This window comes from Barbus barbus, assembly GCF_936440315.1.
Source record: "Barbus barbus genome assembly, chromosome: 43".
Lineage (NCBI taxonomy): Eukaryota > Metazoa > Chordata > Actinopteri > Cypriniformes > Cyprinidae > Barbus > Barbus barbus.
This window is the reverse complement of record NC_136721.1, coordinates 320,001-339,206: the sequence shown is the minus strand read 5'-3', so window position 1 is coordinate 339,206 and position 19,206 is coordinate 320,001. Positions and strand designations below refer to the sequence as shown.

Below are 19,206 nucleotides of genomic sequence, written 5' to 3'. Positions count from 1 at the left end.
TCCGCAACAGCAGGAGAGATGCGTGATAGAAGGTCAATTACCGTCATCTTGACATTCTCCTCATCCTGTTCCGGAAATCCAGCGCCTTTGATAGGATTCAGGTTCATTCTCCCTGTTTCGCAGCATCTTATTCTCCGCAGTTATCGTTGATCCTTTCTCCTCCGCCGTATCTATTCTGCCGTTTATCCCAATCACTTGTTCTTTGATTTCTTTCAGCGCTCTCAACAGACATTAATTTCTCCAGAAATGAGTGGAGAAGGGTGTTGTTAGAGACTGTATCAGGTGTTTCCACTCTTACTGCTGTTTTTGCTGGACTGTTCACCGGAGTCTCTCCAGGCTCGAAGGTGGATTGTTTCACACAGTCGTGGATCCGTTTAATCCTTTCCCCCTCAATTTCCTTTGACGTGGGTTTCTGTAGATTCTCCCTCGAGTTTCCGACACTTGCCTTCATCTTTCTGTCCGAGAAAGTAGCTCAACTCACGATCAATTCGACTGAACTAAGTTCTCATCAATAAAGTCACAAAATCAATAGGAGAGTGGGTAACGTTACTTATCTTTTTCTTTTTGTCCAATTTAGCAAGACATTAATAAGAAAGTCTTTCAGCACCTACAAGTGTAAATTTGAGTAACCGAGAGCTACATTTTGCACACAAAAAAAACTAGGTCTCTCACACACGACTATCCTCGGCGCCATCTATAAATATTGTTATGCTGATTATTTCTATATTTCTGTTTTATTGTAGGACCACACACACACACACACACCCCAAATCCATCTTCAGTGTTCAATAAACCCCTTTGATTGAAGTTGACCGCTTGATCCACTCCTGTGGTCTAATCCACACGCCAAGAGGAAGAAATCAGAACCACCTTAGAATACAATCCTAGTTCAGCTCCAAAACAAATGTCATTTTAAATATATTTCTGAGAGGTACATAAGTCGACTGAAAGTATACTTTCCTATTTTTAGTTTAAAAGAAGTATACTAATAGCACACTTGAATAAACTTCTTTTTCGTAAGGGTAGCACTAAAAGTTCATTGGTAGAGAGCTGCAGTCACTCTTACTAAAGCAATTATTGTCTTAATAAAGTCACACACTATGGTTTCAAACTTTAGAGCACATTTACTTATAAATGATGGGACCTGCTCACCATATCTTCATGATGGATGGGGACACAGACTCGGGAGTGGAGGACTTGGATATATCGGCCATGAGTCGAACCTGATCGCTGCACCTTTATTATTGATGAAATATGGAAATAACAAACCGTTTGGACAGTAGTACAGATAGATAGATGTTGTGTGGGCTTAACAAACAACTAAAGAAATCAAATAGCCTGCCTTTATCTGTGGCACAAACAGGATTCGATCACTTTTTAATCATGTTATATTTCTCTGATTTGAACGAGAGGCTTCACATACTCTGAAGACCATCAGTAGAACTACAAAGATTTCTTCTTTATTTTTTACATGTTTTGCACACACTCATCACTATTTTTGTGTATATGCAGAGATGTACATGCGCTTAAAAGACTTCATTATCAGGAAGAGATGCAAGTGAACTGTTTCAATAAACAAACAACAGCTGGACAAAACCATGGGAAAATCTCTTTTCTTTTTTTTCTCCAAATTTTAATGCAATACAAAATGTGTAAGGCTCACACGTTCAGACGGACTAACAGGTGTTTGACTGAGAGACGTCGTAATGACAGACGGTGGGCTTGGATCTTCAGTCTGGTGTTGGGCTTTTACTCACCGCTAAATTAGGAGGAATGTACACTTGTGTTGATTCCTAAGAAAACAGTCAGCATAAAGAGCTTAGTGGCATCCAAATGGAGAATAACCTCTTATAATAATAAATAAATGAATAATGGAATAACCCTGATCATTAAATTAGCTAATAAATCAACAGACAAAAACATAATATAGGCTGAACAAGGATGTGAAATGCATCATGTTTTAATGCCAGAAAACGAAAGCTAAAGTAACAGAATAAACGAACATCTCTGCAGATTCGTCCTCATTCATATCCCCTTAAGAAATAAATAAAGTTCTGATATCATTCAAGAGCAGAGTCAAATCTTATTGGTTCCTCTACACTTCAAACCATTGCTTAAATAGTTTCACATCTAGTTTTCTTCAACATTTACACTACTATTGAAATACTTTGGGATGGAAAGGAACTGAAAAGCTAGTCGATCCGTCGAGTCGGCCCAAGACTGTACGACGTGCTCGCTTTGATCGAGCGAGACACATTTGTAGAGCTTTACTCTATAGACAAGCATCCTACGGTGATTGTGGTGCATGAGGTTTGTATGCAAAGTGTCCTGCAGGGCCTGGGAATGTCAACGGTGGAAGGCCGGCACACAGCATGCATGGCTTTTAGCTGGAGATGTGCTGGCTTCGCCAATCGAATTCCCTTCGGACCCCTAAAGGAAAGGTGAATGGACACGGGTGACCTTTGCCCTCCTCGGCCCACCGGAGAACGAATGAAGCATGCATGCTAGCTGGGACGCGTCCGCTTTTGGAGGACGACTCGATTTGGTTGCAGCTCTGCCACATTTCTAAAGGCACACCAACTGTTGACATTCACAGCCAAAGGGGGAATTACTGGTTTAATTACTCTTTCATCGAGTAAAGCTCATGCTCGGCCTCGGCGCCCGTGGCTCGTTCAGAGCCAGCTAGTTTTCAATGAAGAAGAACAAATAGTGAAGTAATGAAACGTCCTCCTCTGCTGGAGACGAGCGGTTACATGGAGATGTTGCTGTACAGTTGCTCGATTTCCCTCTTGAAATACTCCTTCAGCTCCGGTCTCTTGGCTTTTAAAGTGGGGGTCAGCAATCCGTTTTGTATGGAGAACATTTCTTTATGGATGTGGATGTCTTTAACCTGTCAGAAGTCAAAGAAAGCGTCGTGAATGATCAAGTCAAGCAGCACTCCATATGCTCACTCTTAAAAACAAAGCTGCTTTTTTAAGCACAGTTCCAGGAAACTTTCCATTATTCTTTAGATTAATCAAATCTTCTTCACACTAAGGAAAATGTTCACTAAAAGGTTCACCAAAAATGTTTTCTCTGTGGCATCGCTGTGAAAAACACAATGTAATAACTACATTGGCTTGCTTTAATGGATGTCATCGTGCAGAAAAGCCACATCGTGGATATTTTACATTAAAACTCCTTGATGAAAAACATGTAAAGCCTGTTGAAATACTATGATATTCAAGAATTTTGGGGACAATTTTGTACACATAAGTGACAAAATCTCCCAAAACTCCCTTTTGGGGACATCCTTGTTTGTAAAAATCATTCTAAATTCTGTTCGGATAAGTGTGTGGTTTAGGGTTAAATTATAATATTTATAACTAGCTGTATATTAACAAGCTGTATGCTTTCAACAAGAAGAATAAACATTCATTAATCAGCAATGACACCCTTCACCTTTAAATTCAAAATTAAATGCTTCCCTAACTAATCGGTGCTATTACTAGTCTTAAAGCGTGCTTAGCAATAGTGAGGAAATGTGAGTCATTTTCACACCAAAGAGTATTTAGTAAGCAATAACTGTGTTTATTACAGTAGCCAATGTTGCGAACGCACCTGTTCAAATGAATGGAGGCCGCTGGCTTTTCCCAAGCGCACCATGTCATCCAGAATGGCTTTCTCCAGTTCCTTCAGACACGAAACACAGACCAAGGTCAACAACCGCTAACGTGGTGAAAGCTGCACATCACAGGATCAGCAATACACTTTTCTTTTTTTTCGGGGGGACTCGTGTGCTGCTATATAATTCTCTACTTGCTTTTGTTGGAAGTCAGTCTTAGAGTAACTCGACTCTTTATTGTGCAAGTATGTTACGGTTAAATTTGTGATATATGTAAATTATGCTGAGGGGAAGCTATCCTAATTTCATTGTACGCGTGTATAATGACAATAAAAAGGCATTCATCAAGCCTCACTTTATTTTCACACAGCTCCTCATAGCATCCCTCAAAGCCTTTCTTCTGAGCCCACGATGGGAAGACCTCCGGATCCGGGACGATGATTCCCACCAGACACGACTGCACACACAATCATCAGCCGTTATCAACCGGTCAGCGCTGTGAACTCATGCCAAAGGTGAGCCACTGACCTGCAGGCTGTCTCCGTGCACATAGAGCTGAGACACGGGCTCGCTGCGGATGTAGATGCTCTCGATCTTCTCCGGGGAGATATATTCTCCTTGAGCTAACTTGAAGATGTGCTTCTTCCTGTCGATGATCTTCAGCGTGCCGTTCTGATGGAAACAAACCAAAGAAGCCGGTCTCAGTCAAGCAATATCTGTCAGATGTCTGTATGGCCAGATCATAACATCATAAGCGGTCGTCATATAAACGTACCGGCAGCCATTTGCCAATGTCTCCAGTGTGAAGCCATCCGTCTGCGTCCAGCGTCTCCGCCGTCCTCTCGGGATCCTTCAGATAACCCTTGAAGACATTTGGGCCTTTCACACAAATCTGAATCAAGAAAGAAACAATACAGGTGATGATTGATCTGTCTTTAAGTGAGAAAGCCAAAGGCGACTGTGAGGAAGAACAATCATAGTGGTAGGAAAGGATTTGTTCAGCCACTTACGGTTCAGAATTTCACGATATTTGAAAATCAATATTATACCCTTTGACAGAGATTATAGTGCATACTCAAGGTTTATGGAATTACTTATAACGCATGATAACATTTTGTTTACATTTCTGCAAATACAAGTAGATTTCTACTTTTTGGTTTCCTTATAGTAAAGTAGATCTTCAGAGGACTTCGGCTTGCTCATTTATTATGATGAAAGGCCGTGTTAACAAACCTCTCCCTCTCCTTTAGCAGCAAAGTAGTTCTTCTCAGCCACATCCACCAGTTTAATGAGATTACACGGCAGCGGAGCGCCTACATGACCTGCAGAAACACACAGGAGGAGAATAAGTGCATCATAATGAGCCACGATATTCAGAATCTCCTCAAACTCGACAGCATGGATGAACTCGGAGAACATTTCAGTACAGAGCTGTAAAATGACCATGTTTGTTACCATATTACTCCTGAAAACTCTTTACACGCTGTCCTGTTTTAAAATAAATTCAGGAAAAGAGTAATATCATGTATTATCTGGTGTATTTCAACTGCTTCCATGTTCTCGACAAACATAAATCCAGAGCTGCAGCTCCCAGAATATGTTACAGATGACTCTATAAACGACTGTTTAAAGGAGATATTGACTGAAAAACACAGACGGCCGACTGGAAATGACGTCACTGCTGAGAGCAAAACTCAAATGAAGTGTCTTGTAAAAAGCAGCCAGAAGAGGGAGAGCTGTGCGCACAGATGCATTCTCACCACTGCTTCATGCTGCTGCACAATATTCATCTGCCTGAGTGCACATGGTGTCAGTCTTTGGAGGATATAATCTTGATTACTGAAGGTGTACTTCTGATCGCTCAGTCACATACGCATGTGAATGCTGGAGACGGGAAAAACAAGCTCACTGCGCTCCAAAGTTCAGGCTTGCTGAACTCTGACCTGTGGATTGATATCATGTGGAGACGTGTGACCGATAGAAGATCGACACGACCTCTGAGCCGAATTAAAACAAACCTTCAGTCTGCAGGATTGCAGCGATGCAGTGCATATTTTTTCTGCCTTTAGGTTTTTGTTATGTAACTGTTTAATAAAAGCAATAATAAGCATACGGAGTGTGTTACAAAAGACGGATCAGCTGTAATCACTGTAGCACTCATTCATCATGATGAGTTAGTATAATAATCACACCACACTGAAATAAATTATACTCTAATTTGTTACATTGGTTCCTAGTTTCATTCAAACATTTAAATTTACGATGTAATTTGTGCAGTCAGTAATCGTTAAAACAGTATTAATAATAGTATAATTAATTATAATACAGTTTCAGCTGCTTACACACTAAATATTTCCTTGTCACACAGTTTCTGAAAGCTGAGACTCAAACAGCAGAAGCACACACCAAATCTGCAAAACCAGACACTAATTATCTGCCTTGGACTCATAAAACACTTTTTGCAAAAAAGTTCTCTCTGTAACACAGACACACACATCTAGCAGGAAGTATCTTGATTTCATTTTCAAACACAACCAATCAGAAAGCCACAGTAACTCATCACTAACTCCTCACATGTGCTTCACTGAACACCAACCAATCAATAAACACACATCCACACAACTACACATGCTGGATGGGTTTCTGTTCTTCTGTTCTGTGTAACACTGTATTCACAAACACAGATGCTTACAGTAAAAAGAGTTGGCTTTTGCTTGATTTGTTGTTTGTGATATTTTGAATGCAGTGGTTCATTTTGCAAGATATGTGAGGTATTTAGCATTTTGTTTGTGTAATTCTTGGATTTGTGTGTAAAGTTTCAATGATATTTCTTTTAGTTTTTTTTCTTTGAGGAGTGTTATTTTCTTTACGACTGAAGAAAATGAACCAGAATTTGATTAGATCAATATAAATCAGTACAGTATTTCAGATGTGTGAGTGCCGATTACGCTGATGAGGGTCTCACCGGCCGTCCAGTCTCCGGGGGTGGTGTAGGTGCATCCAGCGGTGCACTCCGTCTGACCGTACGCCTCGTACACCTGACAGCCCAGCGCCGCTCGCAGGAAGTCCAGCACTGTCGGAGACGCAGGAGCCGCTCCGGTGATGATCATCCGTAACCTGCCGCCCAGACTGGCCTGTGAGGAGATCAGACGAGCGGTCAGCCAACAGAAGATCGATCAGACAACAGACGAGCGGTCAGACAACAGACGAGCGGTCAGACAACAGACGAGCGGTCAGACAACAGACGAGCGGTCAGACAACAGACGAGCGGTCAGACAACAGACGAGCGGTCAGACAACAGACGAGCGGTCAGACAACAGAAGATCGATCAGACAACAGAAGATCGATCAGACAACAGACGAGCGGTCAGACATCAGACGAGCGGTCAGACAACAGACGAGCGGTCAGCCAACAGAAGATCGATCAGACAACAGACGAGCGGTCAGACATCAGACGAGCGGTCAGACAACAGACGAGCGGTCAGCCAACAGAAGATCGATCAGACAACAGACGAGCGGTCAGACAACAGACGAGCGGTCAGCCAACAGAAGATCGATCAGACAACAGACGAGCGGTCAGACAACAGACGAGCGGTCAGATCAGACGAGCGGTCAGACATCAGACGAGCGGTCAGACAACAGACGAGCGGTCAGACAACAGACGAGTGGTCAGATCAGACGAGCGGTCAGACAACAAACGAGCGGTCAGAGATCAGACGAGCGGTCAGACAACAGACGAGCGGTCAGACAACAGACGAGCGGTCAGACAACAGACGAGTGGTCAGATCAGACGAGCGGTCAGACAACAAACGAGCGGTCAGAGATCAGACGAGCGGTCAGACAACAGACGAGCGGTCAGACAACAGGTGAGCGGTCAGAGATCAGAAGATCGGTCAGACAACAGACGAGTGGTCAGATCAGACGAGCGGTCAGACAACAAACGAGCGGTCAGAGATCAGACAAGCGGTCAGACAACAGACGAGCGGTCAGACAACAGACAAGCGGTCATATCAGACGAGCGGTCAGACAACAGACGAGCGGTCAGACGAGCGGTCAGAGATCAGGCGAGCGGTCAGACATCAGGCGAGCGGTCAGACATCAGACGAGCGGTCAGAGACCAGCGCGGCTCATCACGCACCTGAATCTTGTGGAAGAAGATCTTGTCCCAGACGCTGTCGCAGCGGCTCACGCCGCGCTTCACCTCCAGCCCTTTCCTCTTCGCGGCGAAGTTCAGCAGCCAGCGCTTCAGAGAGGTGTTGGCCTGACTGAAGATCTGAGAGACGACACATTTTATGAGTTCATTTCATGTGTAACAGTCTCCCTACTGTCCAGACTGTATTTTCGATCCCCTAAACCTAGCCCTCACACAAAACTACAGGCATTTCTACATTCTCAAAAACACACCGTTTAGTTTGTTTTTAAGCCATTTGGTTCACAGGGACACAGGAAGTGTAAACCTCATAAACCATGTTCATGTTGTAATACTCATATCATTATACACATTTGTGTCCTCATAAACCAAATAAAGGCCTGAAAGGCCTACACACACAATGTCAAGAGCCTTAAAATATAAACATATTTATAATTCAATATACACCATTGTTATAAACAGCAAATATTGCAATTAACCACGAGTCGCTCATCAAAAAAACCTGAAAACACACGATGAAGGCAGGGCCGGCGCCATGGGGGGACACTCACGGGCCGTGCCCCCCCCCCAAACGAGTTACTGTGCCCCTCCACTTTCCATCCTCTCCCCTCGATTTTGAAAGCTAAAGTACCGATAAAACAGCGCACATAAAGCGATTGGCAAGCGTCAGCAACTGCACGCGATCACAGTTTGCACACACTGTGCAATGAGACACCCCCCCCCACACACACACAACGTGATTTGTGCCCCCCCTAGAGATGTAAATGCCCCCCCGATGGAGGTGCCCTGGCGCCGGCTCTGGATGAAGGTCAGAGTGCTGCACATCTGCTGTTCAACCTAAAACATCTAAATTAATGAGTTAAGTCAAAAATATGATTTAACATCAACCTAAATATTTCCGTTTATTCCAACAAAACTCACTTTAATGGGTTAAATCAGGCAGAAAAGGCTCTTTAAGCTAACATTTGCAGGTTAGCACTTGTTACACTGCTGGTGTCTGTGTGCATTACTGCTCTTCAGGAATATGTTTGTGGATCAGTCAGTTTGAGCAGGACTTTCATACGCAGACAGACAGAAATCAGGCAGTGTCTCACCTTGTCATACATGCGGTTCAGGAGCCGCGGCACCACTGGAAATATGGTGGGCCGCAGAGCCTTCATGTCATCCGAAAGCAGACGGATATCGCCTTGGAAAAAGCCAATCCTCCCACCGTGGCAGATGACCACCGCCTAGAGATCAGGAACAGCAGACTGAGCGATCAGAAACACTGACAAATAGTTGACTGCACTGACAAACTCCAACTGAACTGATTGAATAACTATTGCCTTATGTTGAGCTGAAATTAAAACAAAAATCTTATAAATGGAGGATTTGTGCGACATTAACATAAATATTAATTTAATATTAAAATATGAATATTTTCCTGCTTATTACTGTAAACCCAGCTGACAAAAATGCATTCTAGGAGCACACACACATACACATATATATATATATATATATATATATGTGTGTATGTATGTATGTATGTATGTATATATATATGTGTATATTTTATATATTATATTTATATGGGTCATATAAGGACTGCAGCGTCTGAGAAAGAGGAAGCGTGTGTTTCTGTGTTTGTGTAGGTGTGGTTTCATGCCCTCTTTAGTGTGCACTGCTGACACAGCGCCAAACTGTAACATGAGCAGAGCTGGAGTTTGTGCTGGAGGGTGTGTGTGTGTGTGTGTGTGTTTGAGCTCTAAATGAGCCGTGCTGAGCTACTGAATATGTCACAGGAAGCACAGGGAGACGTTTTCTCACACATCTCACCTCAATCAGTCTCTCGAACATGTGAGCAAGAGGCAGGAAGGAAATGAGAACGTCGTCTTGGTTTGGAAAGATCACCTTCTGCAGCGGCACGAATAGAAAGCGCTGTGGTTAGTTAGAAAGTGCCAGTCAACTCAATGCAGAGGGGATTTGAACACAAACCACTCACATCGGTCACTTTCAAAAAGCCGCCGAAGTCTGCGATGATGTTCCCATGGGTTAGCATCACTCCCTTCGGGTTTCCTAAAGGACACACACACACACACACACACACACACACACACACACACGTTACTGTGTTAGATTAGCTCACTGATGAGGAGGTGACGTCACATTACTCTGCTCCACATCAGCTGCTGTTTGCTGGTTTGACTGAACAGAGCAGAACTAATGAAGGGACTCTCGAATAGAATAAAGCCACTTGGCAGATTTACAGATATAACAGCCCATACGGCAAAAACATATTTCAAAACATACAAAAATTGGCCAAAATATATTTACGTAAACATATTTTATGTTTCGGTAAATATTTTAAATATACATTTTAAAACATATTTGCCCTCAACATATTTCATGTCACCTTAATTTGTTGTCTGCAACATGTGTGAACACGTCTGAATTAATATCAGCAAGAACATACTTTAAAAAAAATTATATTACAATATATGTATATATATATACACACACATATATAAAAATATTAAAATGAATATAAAAGCACATAAAAATTTAAATATTATATATTTTTTAATATCAAGCTGTATCTTTTCCCCAAGTTTAGAATTTACTGTAATCAAGATTGCAAATGCATTTTCTTACCCCTGAAATACATTCTGAAATATATTTTGGTATACAGTCCATTCAGAGAGTATTCAGACCCCCTTCACTTTTTTCAATGTTGTTATGTTGCAGCCTGATACTACAATTGTATAAAAATTCTCTCTTCTCATTAATCTCTGTCCCTCATAATAATAAACTGAAAACAGAATTTTAGAAATAAATTTAGAAGTAAATTTATTAAAAAGATAAAACTGAAATATCACATTTACATAAGTATTCAGACCATTGCAAACAACACTTGAAATTTAGCTCAGGTGCCTCCCATTTCTCTTGATCATTGATGAGATGTTTCTACAGCTTGATTGGAGTCCACCTGTGGTAAATTAAATTGATTGGACATGATTTGGAGAGACACATACCTTTCTATAAAAGGCCTCACAGTGGACAATGCATATTAGAGCGAAAACCAAGCCATGAGGTCAAAGGAACTGCCTTCAGAGCTCAGAGACAGGATTGTATCGATACCCAGATCTGGGGAAGGCTACAGAGAGCACAGTGGCTTCCATAATTCTCAAGTGGAAGAAGTTTGGCACAACCAGGACTCTTCCAAGAGCTGGTCGCCCAGCCAAACTGAGCAATTGATGAAGAAGGGCCATGTCTAGACTGGTGACCAAGAAGCTGATGGTCACTCTAGTTGAGCTCCATGACCATATATGCAGGTGGGAGAAACCTACAGAAGGACAAACATCACTGCAACACTCCACCAATCTGGGCTTTATGGCGGTGTGGCCAAACTCAATCCTCTCCTCAGTGAAGACGCATGAAAACACACTTGGAATTTACAAAACAGCACCTAAAGGACCCTCAGACTCTGAGAAACAAGATTCTCTCGTCTGATGAACCTCAATTCCAAGCAGCATGTTTGAAGGAATCCAGCTAAAAAAAATGCTTTTTTTTTTTTTTTTTTTTTTTCCTTCTTAATGAATTTACAGACATTTCTAAAATTCTATTTTCACTTTGTTATTACGAGGTACGGAGTGTAGATTAATGAGAAAATTAATTTAAACAATTTAGACAGCAACATAATTTAAAAAAGTGAAGGGGGTCTGAATACTTTCTGAATGCACTGTATAAAAGTTGAAACTAAATATATTTCAAACATGTATTTTGTTGAGCTTCGACATCTTCAGCACAGATGTTTTGTTTTAAAAGTGTGGAACTGCATTCAGACCGAAGTGAGCGATCATTAATTCTCCCTCGTTCACTCCCTTCGGTTCTTCTGAACAATACTCTGAATTCTTGAGAGAAACTCAAGAACAGGAAGAGAGGAAGGGAGTGTCAGGATCAGCCTGATATCAAACGCATGAGAATGGACTGATATATGTGTGAGGATTATGAGCTCTCACACACACACACGTTTCCAATGGTAATTTACTCACAATCCTCTGAAGGAGCCGCTGATTTCTGACCCCCCCCCGTACTACGTTCTGCTTCACTTCATGATGTTGTGTGTTTTATAGATGTAGTAATGCATCTGCCAGCAGGGGCTGACTGGACCATCAAAGACCAGCTAACGTTTCATTAACTAACTCATGAACTACTCAAAAAAAAAAATTGCATTTTTAATCCAATTTTGTCTGATCAAATAATGAGTCAAAGAGGAGATGCTAAAGTCTCCACAGTTGATTCACTGCACTGGAGACGTAAAGTCAAGTCGGGCCCATTGCATTGTGAATGTGCTTCCGGTGCACAGATGATCTGCAGCATGTGGCGTGACGATCTGGTCATCATATAATCCCTCAGTCACGGCAGCATACTGTATGTTTTTCCATAATTCTTCACGGTTTTTAAAGTTATGCAGGAGTCAGTGAATGAGCTGAATGTCTTGTACAGCCAGTTCAATTATAACTAACACTTAAAGCAGCAGGATTTTAAGTTGGTGGAAATTAATGAGTGTCACATGCATGTAAACAAAACAAACTAATAATATCCTTTAAATCTTTTCAAAGCAAAATATATATTCTAGAGTTACTGTACCTTCAAAAAACATGCTAACGACATCTAACTGGTTTAACATTTAGCATATGAATCAACCCAAATACTACATGAATTCATGCCAGCAAAAGACAGCTCAGATTTGCAGTGTGTGAGAGACGAGAAGCTGAGTGTCGACTCACCTGTGGTTCCGCTGGTGAAGCACACGATGGACAGGTCATCTGGTCCCGGAGGCTAAAGAAACACATCAACATACATCATCAAGGTCAAACGACACAGGGTGTCTGTTCATGTTGGGAAAGTCCTAAAGTTCTTCACAGACAGACTAGCAGCTCGGGGAACATTAAAGCATTTAATCAGAGGAAAACTACAGTCTGATCACTGGACAGCTTCTGCAGGGCACCAGGTGTCACCTGACTAATCACCTGACCAATCCTGCGCAGTGAATGAATCACATGACACAACATTTGTGACAGTGAAAACTTATGCTTTCATAGCACTACAGTTCTTACACACTACACTGACTAAATGTAATATCTAAATGAACCTTAACTTACACCAACAAGACTACTTCTATGGGTTAAATCAGGAACAAATGGCAGGTTACCACTTTTTACACGGTATGCTTTTATAGGATGTTTGTTGAAGAAATTTTCCAAAGACTTGACTGCTAGTAGTCTATCATCTCTCAGCACATGTGTTTGTGATAGACAGCGCTGGTGAAACACTGCTTGCACACTCACCGCAGGTTTCCTGTAGTTCTCTCGACCCAGAGCCTAAAACAACAGAGACGTTAGTCAAGACATGCAGTAGACCCCCAGGATTCATCATACACTCACGCTGCTAATGTAATGATGGTCAGATACACCGCTGAGGAAAACCAGCCTCGGCCTTCTGCTGGACTCATGCATGATGGGAGAACCAGCTCGTTTATCACCAACCCTCAGAGGAGCTTTTCTTTCTTTTGTGTGATTTTTAGGAGAATGTCTCTTTTCAGTACGGTGAAACTGAATGAGGACTGGAGCCATCAAGCTCCAAATGAACAAACACTGACAGGAAAAGGATCACTAGAGTCTAGGAGTTAAGAGTTTAGTTGTTATTCACTGAAAATCATTCACATACTCTAAGATCAAATCTGTGCATACACATGTTTTATAAACGAGCCCGCAGTTCTTAAATAAAAACAGTAGTGGTTAAGGGAACAAATTAAAATAAGAAATATGATTTCAGCTTCGTTTTAGCATATTTTAAAGGGGTCATATGATGCGATTTCTTGTTTTCTTTTCTGTAGTGTGTTGTGTAGCTGTTTGTGCGTGTAGAAGATCTGCAGAGTTACAAAGCTCAAAGTCTCCTACAAAAGGATTTATTGTATCTAAAAGAGAAGGCTGATCCAGACCGGGCTAAAACACCTCATTAAAACACGCCCCACATGTCTACGTCACGATGTGGAAATATTTGCGTAATGCAGCCCAAATGTTCACGAAAAGAAAGGCATGTTTCAGTAACCGCAGTAGTGTTGATGCAGCCGTGACAGGGAGACGCTGCGTGTTTCTTTATTTGGCCTTCCAAAGTAGATGCATTTAGGAATCATTGATTAATATTTGTTTACAACAGAACAGTACAACCCAAATTTGTGCAGTGTATTTTATGGACTACTGTTTTCATGAGCCTCGTAGAGTACAAGGCTGGCTGTGCACAGGCTATTTCTAAAAAAAAGGGTCTATTCCACAACTTTGCTCTGACAATCTGACACTTCTGAATCAGCGACTGGAAGTATGTTTTGTTATTAGTTCAGGTATTTGCTATTGACTGTTCAAGTGTGGAGTTATGCACAGTATAGAGTAATGTGTTGTGTGTGTGTGTGTGTGTGTGTATGTGTGTGTGTGTGTGTGTGTGTGTGAGAGAGAGAGAGAGAGAGAGAGACAGGGTCGCATCACAGTGGAGTCAGCTGTCTTAACCGCAGCATACGAGCTTCATCACGGTGTCTGTCACGTGACTCTGTTCCTTCTCAGGCTTGAACTGATGTAGTGCGCGTGTTAGTATGTGCCGATGACCTCTGTTTTTGTTTTCAGTTTTTATGTATATGGATATGAAAGATTGTTTTACGATTGTTCCTGAGTTCGTTGTAAAATTTTTCTTCATTTTATTAAATTGTATTGCGAAAATGCGTATACACTCTGGACTCGTTTCCCTGCTTGGCTGCCTGGCGTTGTGGCTCCCCAGCATGTTCTCTAACGCTAATGCTGATGAGGGGAGAGATAAACCTGCGCTATGGCACGGGTGGACTATCCCGAGTGCTATGACTATCCTGGAGCCAGATGGCGGAGGTGGTATCCTGATGACTCGGGCGTTTGAGAAGTACCTCGTTTCTCGGACGCCTTTCGATTTGAGAGATGAACCAAGAGGTCTGTGGTCCTGGGGAAATGGAAAGTTATGTCCCTACGCAGTGTCCATCTGTAGCGATGGCCCGTCCGCTGGCTCAGGGAGGAAAAACTGGTGGGTTCTTTTTTTGCTCTTATTTTCGGGCAATATTCATCTGAATCCAGGCCCAGAGAGGGTGCAGCTTCGAACTCCAGATGAATTCAAGTCAAGCAACGGATTACGTTTTTTTCATCTTATTGTACGCAGTCTGGTAAATAAAATGGACTTGATAAGAATATGGGCAGATTCAACAAATTCCGATATTATTGTTCTCTCTGAGACATGGTTAAATAAATCAGTGCCAAATTCCATGGTACTTATTGAGGGATTTCATCTTTTTAGATTAGGGTTTTTGTGTGTGTACGAGTTTTAATGTATATGTAAACTGTTTTGTGTGAAACTTTTTGTGCTGCCATTTTGGCCAGGACTCCCTGGAAGAAGAGATTTTATATCTCAATGGGACTATCCTGGTAAAATAAAGGAAATAATAATAATAATAAAAAAAACTAAGGACATTATTAACTGTATTTATATTTACTTAGAAAGCTGAAGCTCGCGATTATGGAAAGGGGCGTTACATTTCCGACGCATGCTTGTGGTGTTCGGCCAATCACAATGCACTGGGTCAGCTGGCCAATCAGAGCAGAATGTGCTTAACAAAGGGAGGGACTTAGTAGAGAAACTACAATAATGTACAGTATTTGAAAAATAATGTGTTTTTTGAACATTAAAGCATGTCAACATATTCTGTTACACCAAACACACAAAATACTGATCTTTAAAAATAGCATCATATTAAACCTTGTTTTGTCTTATTTTAAATCAATTAAAAATAAAAATCTGAATGCAAAATTTGATCTGAATGCTGAACTGATCTGCCGTGATCCGTCTCACCTCCACGTCTCGGAGCGAGCGGAGCAGAACACCGCTCTTCTGAGCCTCCTCCAGCAGCGGAGCGTCGAACGAATCCATGAGGATGATGGTCTTCAGACCCGGTGTCTCTCCTCTCTGAACGTTCTCCAGGAGCACCGCTGCTTTCTCCACTTTATCACAGATCACTGTGGAGATCTCAGCTGGAGAATACAGTGTTCAAAGAGGGAATGAATACAAAAAAAATCCTTTTTAGCATCTGTATGGTTCCACGAAGAACCTTCAACATCCATGGAACCACTAAAGGTTCTTAGTGGAAAAAGATTACTAAAATACAAAGAAAAAAGCATGCCTCTATTACAGTATTTTAAAACTGCTTGCACACAAAATCTTTCCTTGTCACACAGTTTCTGAAAGCTGAGACTCAAACAGCAGAAGCACACACCAAATCTGCAAAACCAGACACTAATTATCTGCCTTGGACTCATAAAACACTTTTTGCAAAACACAACACACAATTCTCTCTGTAACACACATGAATCCTACAAGAATTAATATTATGGCAAAAGTGTTTGGTTTTGAGATGTTCGTTTTGCAAGAGATGTGAGGCATTTTGCATTTTGTGTGCAATTCTTGGATTTGTGTGTAAAGCTTTGAAAAAAAAGAGCAAAGTTTTGAAAATGTGTGAAAAAACTAAGACTTGATCAGTGAAAGGTTCTTCTATGGCATCGCTGCAGAAAGCCTGTTGTAATCGGTGTTCTGAGGAGCATGAGTGAGTGGCGCACCTCTGTTGATGATGTAGCGGATGGCGTCGGGTCCGAGCGTGTCGTACAGCGGCACCACCACCATAGAGTACGTGTAGCACGCCAGCTCAGAGATGATCCACTGTGAATGCATGAGACCAGCACATCATGAGCTTCTGTTCATGGCTTCTGCAGCCTCGTGTTTTGGTGTTTGGTGCTTTACCTCAGGCCGGTTCTGTGCGAACACCCCGATGAACTGATCCGGATTGGGCTGACATCCCTGAGACAGCAGACCGGAGCCCAGGAGCTCGGCGCGGCTGAACACCTGCGGAGCAGACACGCAATAACCCGCTCTTACCACGCAATTCACTACTGGAAGTTATGAAAAAGTAAATGATTACTTTTAAATTTACTATCATTTCATTTACAGTTACTTCTTGTGTACCTGCATTAAATTCTGTATTGGCTTTAGAACAATTCTATATAAAAACAACAGTGGATTTATGAAATTACATGAAAAATTAACATTGATATTAAAATGTATGTTTTTAATGTTTGTTTCTCCCTTTAAATACTTTGGTTAATGATTTCTGCAGTTTTACACTACAAAAAAATGCTTTTCTTTGATTATTTTTTGTCTTGTTTCCAGCCCAGATACAGTATACTGCCAAAAGTATTGACACCCCCTTCTAATGAACAGGTTTAACTATTTTAGTAATTTCTATGAGTACAAATCTGAATGTTTAAGCATATAATGATATTCTAGGGAATTGTGTGCTTCTAATTTTACAGCAACAGTTTGGACAGGACCCTTTTCTATTCTAACATGACAGTGTCTCTGTGTATAAGACACGGTTCAGAAAGACATGATTGATTGAGTCAGTGTGGAAGAACTGGACTGGTCTGCAGAAACCTCTGCTGTGACCTTAAGAGCCAAAACCTCATCACCAAACACCAGTGACATATGGGCACAGTCATTTTAGATGCTTCCAGAGATGTAAATACAATTTGTAAATAACTTAATAAATGAAATGTTTCCATCTTTGCTGCCACAGTTTTGGAAGGGGATTTTTCTGTTCTAAAGAAGGGGGTGCCCCAACACTTTTGGCAATATACTGTAAATTCTTAAATCAAGAAGGATTTTCTAGACAAGTAATTGTCGCGTTTTCAGAAAAAAAGAAGTCAAAATGAAGTGAGTTTTTGCTTAGAACAAGCAAAATAATCTGCCAATCTTATTTCAAACAGAAAACAAGATTATTTTGCTTGTTTCATGCAAAAAAAAACACTTAATTTTGACTTGTTTGTTTGTTTTTTCTGAAAACACCACAATAATTTTTGCTTGTCTAGACAATCCTTCTTGATTTAAGAATTTTTAGATATCTGGGCTGGAAACAAGGCAAAAAAAATCTAAGTAAGAAAAACATTTTTGCTGTGTATATTATTTATTTGAAAGAGCAAAGAGATTAAAAGAGCAGTTTCATGTTGTTTTGCTCGACTGATCGAAGTTTATAGAAAGTAATACGTAACGCTATACTTATGAAAGCGAGTAATTAGTAATGTGTTGGATTAGTACCGCAGCTAGTAATGAATTCCTTTTCTACAGTAACTCAACACTGCTAGCCAGACAAGATTTAAACTTTACCGTCTCAAATCATAAGTTTGCTTATCATAAGGTCATAAGGGAATAAAATGTAAAAAGTCCTGATTCTAACACAAACCCACAGAAACAGAAGCTGCTGCTCTCTGTATTGTTTTCTGTTGTCTCCTTTCACGCAAGTAAATTGCACGAGCTTATTTCACAAATCAGGACAGAGCACAGAACACAAACAGCAGGTGTAAACGGGGATGTGTCTATTGTGAAACACACATTAATATCAGGTGTGAGCGGGACTGCTGTCCGTACTCACCTCTCTGTAGGACAGCCATTTGTAGGGTTGATTGGGGAGTCTGGAGCCTAAAAACGGCCCGTCACCTGCTCAAAACACCAGAGAGACGTCAGGTCTTTCACACTCATCCTCTCCTCTATTCTCTTTTCACCAGTGCTTTGAAAGCAAGAGGATCTCAGAGAAATCACCAGCCAAAGGACTGCAAGAATTGATCAGTGTGATAGCCTCTGCCAACAAGACGGGTTATTTGCACTTAGTGTAAATAGACACTCCGTAACTATATTAATTTATACCAAACATTATAACACTTCTGAGTATAACTCAACTACTAATGTGTGTCCAAAATGACAATATAAACAGGAACAGACAGTCACTCGATCATGATATTCTGCTGCTGCAACACCGAGGCCTGAGCTGTGCACTTTACCCATAATGCACTGCTCTTTGCATGACTCTCATGGGTTGTGCCGCTCACCGGTGATGTGCAGGCCGCGCTGGAACACCTCATACATGGTCTTGGCGTCCTCGTGATAATACGAGAGCAGCGTGGAGCTGTCGCCCATCATGGACCTTCGAGCTCCATCCTCCATCTGGAAAACAGGAGGACGCTCCTCTGTAAATCCCATTCAATAGCCATATGAAAGGTGCATTGTTGAGTTGGTCGTCTACATGTTTGCATTCGTGTTTGCATTCATATTTGCATTCTGCTGGATTGTGTGCGAGGAGAATGTGCTCGCTTCAGTGCTTTCATCTGTGATCATAACACTGTTGTTTAAAATCAAACATCAGTCTGCATGCGCAGAGCTTTCCACAGGCTTATAGTGAAGGATATATTACCACTATCATCTCCTGAAGAACATTTGAAAAGAGTATGAGAATATATTTATATATATGTGTGTGTGTGTGTGTGTGTGTGGTGTTGTAGGTCGCTGCAGTCAGCCAG

The 19,206-nt window shown here is 41.4% G+C and overlaps 1 protein-coding gene across 1 annotated transcript in view; it reads right to left on the bottom strand.

Moving 5' to 3' along the window:
• Positions 1-1,225: 1,225 nt before the first annotated feature.
• The window catches only part of LOC306862033 (long-chain-fatty-acid--CoA ligase 6-like), a 28,694-nt gene continuing 10,713 nt past the window's right edge, over positions 1,226-19,206 (bottom strand). Inside the window, exons 3-20 of the mRNA XM_079404620.1 lie at positions 18,739-18,853; positions 18,285-18,349; positions 16,601-16,702; positions 16,420-16,519; positions 15,659-15,837; positions 13,087-13,119; positions 12,526-12,577; positions 9,738-9,811; positions 9,572-9,649; positions 8,848-8,982; positions 7,742-7,876; positions 6,570-6,738; positions 4,838-4,926; positions 4,380-4,496; positions 4,133-4,276; positions 3,960-4,061; positions 3,601-3,672; positions 1,226-2,890 (exon numbers count right to left, since the gene is read on the bottom strand). Coding sequence (XP_079260746.1) covers positions 2,750-2,890; positions 3,601-3,672; positions 3,960-4,061; positions 4,133-4,276; positions 4,380-4,496; positions 4,838-4,926; positions 6,570-6,738; positions 7,742-7,876; positions 8,848-8,982; positions 9,572-9,649; positions 9,738-9,811; positions 12,526-12,577; positions 13,087-13,119; positions 15,659-15,837; positions 16,420-16,519; positions 16,601-16,702; positions 18,285-18,349; positions 18,739-18,853 — 1,902 coding nt within the window. The 3' untranslated portion in view covers positions 1,226-2,749. The remainder of the gene's footprint in view (positions 2,891-3,600; positions 3,673-3,959; positions 4,062-4,132; positions 4,277-4,379; positions 4,497-4,837; positions 4,927-6,569; positions 6,739-7,741; positions 7,877-8,847; positions 8,983-9,571; positions 9,650-9,737; positions 9,812-12,525; positions 12,578-13,086; positions 13,120-15,658; positions 15,838-16,419; positions 16,520-16,600; positions 16,703-18,284; positions 18,350-18,738; positions 18,854-19,206) is intronic.